Below are 9360 nucleotides of genomic sequence, written 5' to 3' on the forward strand. Positions count from 1 at the left end.
GTATTGATCAGGATCCCTCACAATATAATTACTTAAACTTTCAGCAACTTCTTTCCAAGATGCTCTCGTCCACCTGCTTCTTAAAAGTCCTGCAGTTATAGAAACCGCAAGAGGCAAACCGTAACATTTTGCAGATATCTGTTTTCCAACATCATATAATCACCAAGGACATCTTCCATTCTCAAAAACCATCGTTTGTAACAAACGCCAGCTTTCACGCGCGGTCCTTAAACGCAGTCTATGAGTTGTTGCCTCGAAATTCAAGTCTATGTTCCGGCTGGTTAACAGTATCCTACTTCCATTTCTGTCATCTGGAAAGTACACTTGTAACTCCCTCCATGCATTATTGTCCCATATATCATCCAAGATAATTAGATACTTTTGACCCTTTAGTCCTCTGTATATTTGTTCACCTATTTGCTCATCACTCATGCTATAAATTCTGCTGCTTTTAAGCTCAACTATAGAACTTAAAACACCAAGTAAAACACCCCTTTTCACATACTCTTGAGAAACGCTAGACCATGAACGAATATCAAAGAAATATACTATATACGGATCGTGATATAGTCTTTTGGCCAACGTGGTCTTCCCGAGCCCTGCCATTCCCACTATTGGGATAACCTCAAGCTTCTTTGAGAATCCAGTAAGCCTTTCAAGAAGCTTTATTGTCTCCTCCTCAAACCCTACAACAGTCTCTTTCTCATCAACATTCTGTTTCATCGGTAATCTTCCCGCCACCGAGAGTAAATCAAGCTGCCTTTGTGTAAAGCCTTGCTTGAGTAGTCTTCTTGACACGTCATCAAACACAACAGATACTTCACGCGAGTCCATAAACTCAGAACAAAGTATCAACATCACATCAACCACAGTCTTTAGTTGTTCTAAAACATTACTGATTCTTGGAGCTTCATCAATGAGAGCAGGAAAGTAATCAGCTAATCTATGTGTAACCTTCTGTAACATATCATGAACCTGTTCATCTTGATTCAGTTCATCCCTAATATGCGCATCCAAAATGCCCCCGCCGAGATTTCTACGGTCACTTAGACTATCTAAAACAGCCTGAAGCTCATGCAGGATTTTAGGCAAAAACTTCAACCAATAGGCATCTAAAGTCGCATAGGCTTCTTCTTCTTCATGAAGAAATCTGATCAATTCAGGGGCTGAAAGGTTCACAATTATCCACAGAGGGTTAACAATACAGACTGTCATTGCTTTCTTACAGAGGATTTTAAAAGATAAAGGAGTTAATACGCGATCTGCTTTAACACCAAGGCGTTGAAGGCGAATTAACAGACGATTTGTAGCAATATCCATTTCACTCCAAATTACTAACAACAGAAAATGAAGTAAGTTAATTCAATAGTATAGAAAACAATAGCCTAAGGCTGTAAACGAACTAAACGAAGCCTTGTTCACGAACGTTCATGAACGCTAACCAAACGAAAAATCTTGATTGTGTTCATTCGTTAAGGACTTGGAGTTGTTCACGAGGGGGGGGGGGGGGGACAACAACATTCTTAATCCAAAATATTAGACAAAATCATCTTAATTAAATGTAATTAATTCCTGTTAAGCACTTGAGATAAAAAAAATAATCATAATTATAATCATCTCCCAATCAAAGGTTTCATTATGATGTTAATAATCATAAAAATATGAAACAAATGTTTAACTAACGAACATATTACCGAACACAAATGAGTTCATGTTTGTTCATTTAACTAAACGAACAAAATGTCTTGTTTGTGTTCGTTTACAGGTTCAACAACCAGAGATAGCATAAGATTACCGGCACCGGACACACAAGGCAAGTTCAACAGCCGTTTACAAATTGCTGAAAGAAAAAGTCAGTCTTCGTCGTGTGTTAGTGTTAGGCTGAGGGGTGTGGAGCGCTAGGAAGGGCGCAAGAGGCCAGACGCTCGCGCCCCGGGGCGCGAGCACCACACCACCGAGGCGCGATAGGGGCGCGAGAGGGGCGCGAGAGCGGAAAACGAGGCAGGCGCCAGGGTGCTAGCGGCTGAGAATGGCGTGAAGTTTTCTTGGAAAGCGTGAATAGAGCCGTTGGGGGGGTGATTTATTAAAAAAAAAACGTTTTTTTTTTCCTATATATAATAACAAACCCATATCAAACCCATATCAAACCTATATCAAACCCGATTTTGTTTCTCTGTATTAAACATATATCAAACCCAAACCAATATCACATACCAATATCACATACCACACCCAAAACCCGAAATCACCCCATCTTCCAAACCTTTTTTTAAAAACATGGCTGGAAATTGGTACCCAAACCTAGAATCAGATTACAGTTACGACGATTTATGGTCGGCACCGGACCAACCGATGTTTTATTCGGGGTCGCAACAACCATCCGGCTTTCAACCATCCAACATACAACCGTCTCCTAACTTTGTAGTTCCGGAGACACAAGAACCAGAACCAGAAGGTGAAGCTGCGGGACAAAGAAGACGCGTCCACCGGAAAAAACAAGTTGCAACGGACGGGTCGGGTTCGGCTTCGACCGGAAGGGCGAAACGGAAAATCACTCCGTGGTCATCGGATGAGAAGGAAGCCCTGTGTCGGGCTTGGATAGCCACTTCTGAGGATCGGCGTTGCGGTAATTGTTTTAACGTTTTTAAAAATGATTTTTAATAAAAAAGTTAAATAAAAAAGTTAAATGACATACAAATTTATTTATGCATTTTGCAGCGGACTACCAAAAGAGCAAGGTCTTTTGGACAAAGGTTAGGGAGACGTTCTATTCGCTCGTTGGGAGTACAGAGCAGAACGCCGATATGATTTCGGGTCGGTGGACCGAAATCAGAAAATTTGTCGGCTTGTTTACTAATCTGTTCAACAGGAACGCCGGTCGTATGAGACCAAGTGGCAGTGACGATTTGGCGGTCTATAATTTCACTGTCGAAGAGTGGAAGCAGGAGTGCCTGCGGAGGTATGGGACGGTGAAGACGTGGGACGGTGTAAAGGTGTGGGAGAGGTTGAGAAGGTGTTCCAAGTGGGTTGAGCTGGTGGCGCCGGACCTTGATGCGGAAGTAGGGCCGAAACGGACTAAAACTAGTTCGTCTGGAGCGTACAGCACTTCCGCCGGGTCGGATTGCCGGGTTGGATTCGACCTAAACGTTGCGGGGGAGGAAACGTCTTCACCGCCGAGGAGGCGGCCATTGGGAAGGGACGCCAGGGGGAAAAAACCGGCTGAGGGGGAAGCCGTAAACATCAACGATCTTGTTGAATCCCTCAATAAATTCAACAAAACCATGGAGGTGGTCTCTATTGACAAAAAGGAAAAAAAAAAGAATGAGAGATTTGGACTTCCTTGCAAGAGACTTCAGCCACCTAAATCCGGTCGACCAAATGCTGATGGAAAAACAAAAGGAACGTATCCGAAAGAGGTTGATCGAAGAAGACGAAGCCGAATAATAAGAATAATGTTTTTCTTTAGTACTTTAATTTTTTTTTATATATTAATGTGTTTTTTTAATTAATGTGTGTTTTTTTAAATAATTTCTTGTTTTTTTAATAATACGTTTTTTTAATACATTTATAAAAAAATAAAAAAATAAACCGCTCGCGCCCCCTCTCGCGCCCCTCCACACCATGGCCCGGGGCGCTATCACCACTACCAACACCCATCTTATCAAGTTTCTCTCTCTGCCACACGTCACAATATTATTGGCTGGCGCCCCCACTCACGCCCCCTCTCGCGCCCCCCACACCCCTCAGCCTTAGGTGTAGACACCTAATCTAATTACACTAACGCTGAGGGGTGTTGGGGCTCTATCAGGGCTTTGGTTGGGGCTCCAGCCAATAATATTATGACGTGTGGCAGAGAGAGAAACTGGATAAGGGGGGTGTTGGAGCCCCCGTTGGAGCCCCAGGCCCTGGTGTGGAGGGGCTCCAGCAGAGGCTCCAGCGAATTTTTTTTTTATTTTTTTATAAATATATTCAAACAACGTAATATTAAAAAAAACTCATAAATTATTAAAAAAAAACACACATTAATAAAAAAAACACATTAATATCTAAAAATAAAATAAAAATTAAAGTACTAAAAAAAACATTATTCTTATTCTTCGGCTTGGTCTTCTTCGATCAACCTCTTTCGGATACGTTCCTTTTGCTTTTCCATTAGCATTTGATCGACCGGATTTAGGTTACTGAAGTCTCTAGTAAGGAAGTCCAAATCTCTCATTCGACTTTTTTCCTTTTTGTCATTAGAGACCACCTCCATGGTTTTGTTGAATTTATTGAGGGATTCAACAAGATTGGCGATGTTTACGGCTTCCCCCTTGGCGTCCCTTCCCAATGGCCGCCTCCTCGGCGGTGAAGACGTTTCCTCCTCCGCAATGTTTAGGTTGAATCCAACGCGGCAATCCGACCCGATTGAAGTGCTATACGCTCCAGACGAACTAGTTTTAGTCCGTTTCGGCCGTACTTCCGCATCAATGTCCGGCGCCACCAGCTCAACCCACTTGGAACACCTTTTCAACATCTCCCACAACTTTAAATCGTCCCACGTCTTCACCGTCCCATACCTCCGCAAACACTCCTGCTTCCACTCTTCGACCGTGAAATTGTAAACCGCCAAATCATCACTGCCACTTGGTCTCATACGACCGCTGTTCCTGTTGAAAAGATTAGTAAACAAGCCGACAAATTTTCTGATTTCGGACCACCGACCCGAAATCATATCGGAGTTCCGCTCTGTACTCCCAACGAGCGTATAGAACGTCTCCCTAACCTTTGTCCAAAAAATCTTGCTCTTTTGGTAGTCGACTGCAAAATGAATAAATAAATTAGATTTCCATTTAACTTTTTTATTTAACCTTTTTATTAAAAATCATTTTTAAAAATGTTAAAACAATTACCGCAATGCCGATCCTCAGAAATGACTATCCAAGCCCGACACAAGGCTTCCTTCTCATCCGATGACCACGGAGTGGTTTTCCGTTTCGTCCTCGGAGTCGAAGCCGGTTCCGACCCGTCCGTTGCAAGTTGTTTTTCCGGTGGACGCGTCTTTTTGGTCCCGTAGCTTCACCGTGTGATTCTTGTGTCTCCGGAACAACAAAGTTAGGAGACGGTTGTGTGTTGGATGGTTGAAAGCCGGATGATTCTTGCGGCTCCGAATAAAACATCGGTTGGTGCGGCGACGACCATAAATCGTCGTCAATATAATCTGAATCTAGGTTTGGGTACCAATTTCCAGCCATTTTTTTTAAAAAAGTTGGGAAGATGGGTTGATTTTGGGTTTTATTTTGAAGTTGTGGTGATTGATATGAGTGAAATGGGGTATTTTATAGATGAAAAAACGTTTTTTTTTAATTAAATAAGAGCCCAACGGTTCTTTGTATATGTCCAACGGCTCTTTGCACACTCCCCTATGCCACTTTACTCTCTCTTCTGCCGCTATTCTACTCACGCCTGCATGATTTTTCGTGCTTGCGCCCCCGCTAGCACCTGGGGGCGCGAGCGGAGGGGCTCTAGCGCCCCCGTTGAAGCCCCACACCCCTCAGCCTAATATGTGTTTGGTGTTGGCTTTTATCATGCTCCTCGACTTCATATCACTATTTAATAATTGAGTTTGGGCTCTGACTAGTTTTTCAAATTTGAGTTTGGTGTGATTTATGAAAGTTAAAAGTTATTGGGCTTGTTGTGATTTATGGTTATTTATTTTTTTATTATAAAATTGTTTGTTAATTATAAATAATAATTTTTTTTAAACCAGGTAGTATTTCCCGTTTTATAGTATTTTTATATCAAATATTCGATAAGATTAACTTTTAATTTAGTAAGATGGTATAAGACTATTTGAACCTATACTTGTTACTTGTGAATTACGTCAAATACATGAGAAGCTTCATTTATAAATAACTAGTTTGATCCTCCCCTTTTACGGGAGTTTATTTAAAGTTTTATTTCTAATCGTTTTGCAATTTTATGATGATTTATCTTATTTTTTAACGTTGTTTTGTTTTTAATTTAATACATATATATTAGTTTGTTATTATATTTTTTAACGTTTGGGTTTTATCAGTTGAGATGTTTAGGTTTTTTAGATTTTTAACAAACAAACATAAACGAACCCGAGCATGTTGATTTTTTTAAATGTACAAACATGAACACAAATATTTGTCTAATGAAAAAAGAGGCGTTGATGCAGTTGACGATGGTGGTTAGTATCGGAAGTTAACCGACAATGGAGATGATAAAGCAGATAAATTAAATTATGGTTTGTTAATGAAAGTGTTTATCAAAAAATAAGGTCTTATAACCCATTTGAGGGTTATTAGAGTTTGGTAAGACACGTAACCCTTGAAAATTATTCTTTGATAATTAAAGGGTTATTTCACAAATAAATGAGATGTTATAACCCGTTAAAGGGTTATCCGAGTTTGGTGAGACTCATGACCCGTGAAAATTATTGTTTGCTTAAGAAATAGTTTTACAAATAAATGAGATGTTATAACCCATTTAAAGACTATCCGGGTTTGGTGAGACCCATACCCGCGAATTCGGGTCAAATGCATGGGAAGCCTCCATGTATAAATCAAACAATCTGGTGGCTCTAGAGAATGACAGAGGGGAACAACCTGAAAGCGACACATAGGATTTTATGAGAGACAATTATGTAGTTAGTTTGAAATAATCTCGATAATATGTTTCGTGTATATATATTTGATAAAAATGAGTAAAAAAGAATAATTGTGGTTTTTTAAGTCAAAAGAAGGGGGTGTAGGTCTGTCTTTGGAATTTAAACAAAAGCAAGCAAACGAGGAGGCGAAAGAAGAGATGGCATCGGCGGTGGTGAAGAACGTGGTGAAAGGCATCAGAGAGAGGGGTCTCCTCAATTACGCACGGGACCTCCGAGAACAAGGCTTTCTGTTACTCTTCTTTTCATCCATTATTAGTATTATTATTATTATTATGTTGTTGTTGTTGTTGTTTTACGATTCATTTCTATATCATCAGATCCATTCTTTTCATTTCTATCTTGTAGGCTAGGGTTTCTAATTCCAATCTGTCTGTCTGTCTGCCTTTTACATTATTAGATAGATCAATCAATCAATCAATTCTTTATACATATTTCATTTAGATTGATAGATAGATAGATTTATTCATGCCTAACTTACTTTCCTTTATGCTTGTTTCAGCAACTGTCTTTCTGATGGGAATCTTTTGTAAGTTCAACTCCTCCATCCTATTATTATTATTATTATTATTATTCAACACCACTAATCTGCAACTATGGTTTGCCAAATATTTATTTATTTATTTTAGGCAAACGAAGATCCACAACATTGGTGCAACATTAGTGGGCGTCGACAAGTTTGGCAACAAATACTATCAGAAGCTTCAAGGGACACAATATGGTCACTTTTCTTCCTTCTTTATGCTTTTGCTTTTGTTTAATTCAATCGCCCCCCCCCCTTCTTTTTCTTATAACCATCCTCCTATCCTGTGCGGGCCTTATGTTGATATATTAAAACTTTAAACGGCCTTATCTATGCGTAACTAGTGATTCTCCACCCAAATAAACCAAGTGTTTATTAGCTCTGTTGATGTATTTTTTCCCCTTAAATGTATGACAGGTAGACACAGGTGGGTGGAATATGCATCAAAGGACCGTTACAATGCATCTCAGGTCCCACCTGAGTGGCATGGTTGGTTGCACTTCATAACCGATCACACTGGAGATGAGGTATCTATCTCTTAACGCTTCTCAGCTGTATTTATATCAAACGGAAAATGAAAGCAGGCTTGTCTGTGTGTGCGTGTGTTGCAGATTTTAATGCTGAAACCGAAGAGGTACGGTTTGGATCACAAAGAGAACTTCTCGGGTGAAGGTGATGCATACATCTATCATTCCAAGGGCCACACACTGAACCCTGGTCAGCGAGACTGGACAAGGTATCAGTCTTGGCAACCCACCAAGACCCAGTGATTATTGTTGTCAGCCTTGGGTCGCAAGTTACCCTGGTGTATTTTTAGCCATCAATAAGTGCAACTTTTGTGATTTGCTAAACTGATTCAACCTTGAAAACATTCCTTTGTTTTGCTGTTTTTATGTTTTGTTTGGTGAAAGTGAATCCACTCCTGAATTTGTTTCATGTGCTGTCATTTTACTTTTAAAACATAACTTATTCACTGATTAATTAGTTTTGTAATGCTTACCTTAAAACCAATACAAGAACATGTGTATCCTAGTCATGAAAAGGTGCTTAAGCGTATGATGGTAGGCTTGGTACAATTCTGAACCGTTAGTTAGTGAACTGTTTTTTTTTTTCCTTTTTCATGTTTAGTTTCTGAAGGTTTAAGTGTTGAAATCATGATGTTGAACCGAAGCGGTTCTCTTCCATTTGCAGCTTGGCTTGTAGGAATGCTGGTGATAAGCAGCAGCTTTTGAAGCTAATGACGATGGTGCGAGCTTCAAATCAATGAAGGCTGTATCGCATAATGAAACCACGTCGGTATGCCAACAATATAATTGATGTTAGTCAATGAGCATACAACAAGAGTGCCGGATCTTGTTAAGATAAACAAACTTAATACTTTACTTCATGAACTAAATAAGTCATGCAAATCGTTTTGAAAATATTGTGTGTATATAAATGGCGTAAAAGCACTTTAGTAAAAGATGGCAAATGCAAAGGTCCGGTAAAGGGTTAAATTTAGTGCAGATTGGGTCTACCAGAACATACGTTTCCGTCCAGTTTTTAAACATTTATGCTGCGTTAATTATGACCGATTATTACAGTATGAATGTAAATAATAGAAAGATTTAATAGACTAATAATATCTCAGGTGATTTTCAATCTGTTTTGACATATTTTGCCTTCGATTCTTATATTTTGATCAACTTGAATTGACCCGTTTATAGAAATTTGAACTCATTTAAGACCCTCATCACCTTTCAAGCTGCATCAACACCTGTAGCCAACATCTTGGTTCGAAGCAGTCACGAGAGCTAAGGTTGCAACCATCGTTCCAAGCTGCTTTAAGTTTTCCTTCCAACTGCAAGAAAAACATACGATTAACGTAATTATATAAAGGGAAAAGATCCCAAAATAGCCCATTTATAAAATGCGATTTCAAATTTGTCCCACCTAATTTAAGTTCCAACTTTGTCCCTTTGGCATCTTGTCGCCGGCGACATGTTAGGAAACACAGACGACGTGTTACTGAACAAACCTGAGTAATCTGGCCGGAATACCGACAACCAAACGTGTGTCTTGTATGTGGTGGCCAACAGAGTGGTCCCATGGTATAAAAAGGTTAAATTATAGAAGATGGGTCTGACGGAAGTTGAAAGGTTGGCGGGAGTTTCAATTTTAAACG

At 39.7% G+C, this 9360-nt stretch overlaps 1 protein-coding gene across 1 annotated transcript; it reads left to right on the forward strand.

The window, feature by feature from the left end:
* Nucleotides 1-6789: 6789 nt before the first annotated feature.
* LOC143530644 (putative NADH dehydrogenase [ubiquinone] 1 alpha subcomplex subunit 12) lies at nt 6790-8130 on the forward strand. Its single transcript, XM_077026123.1, has 5 exons — nt 6790-6905; nt 7176-7202; nt 7303-7394; nt 7614-7723; nt 7808-8130. Exons 1-5 carry the CDS (start codon nt 6814-6816, stop codon nt 7964-7966), a joined length of 480 nt encoding a protein of 159 aa, XP_076882238.1. The 5' UTR covers nt 6790-6813; the 3' UTR covers nt 7967-8130.
* The last annotated feature ends 1230 nt before the right edge of the window (nt 8131-9360 follow it).

Source organism: Bidens hawaiensis, unplaced genomic scaffold (genome assembly GCF_021521415.1).
Source record: "Bidens hawaiensis isolate Kalapana, Puna unplaced genomic scaffold, B.hawaiensis_p1.1 tig00008968_1, whole genome shotgun sequence".
Taxonomy (NCBI): Eukaryota; Viridiplantae; Streptophyta; class Magnoliopsida; order Asterales; family Asteraceae; genus Bidens; species Bidens hawaiensis.

Excerpts from the sequence above, each read along its gene's own strand:
- LOC143530644 (XM_077026123.1), top strand. The coding sequence starts at position 6,814 with ATGGCATCGGCGGTGGTGAAGAACGTGGTGAAAGGCATCAGAGAGAGG. Across the intron at positions 7,203-7,302 it reads CTTTCTGATGGGAATCTTTT|GCAAACGAAGATCCACAACA; the intron begins GTAAGTTCAACT and ends TATTTATTTTAG. Across the intron at positions 7,724-7,807 it reads CCGATCACACTGGAGATGAG|ATTTTAATGCTGAAACCGAA; the intron begins GTATCTATCTCT and ends CGTGTGTTGCAG.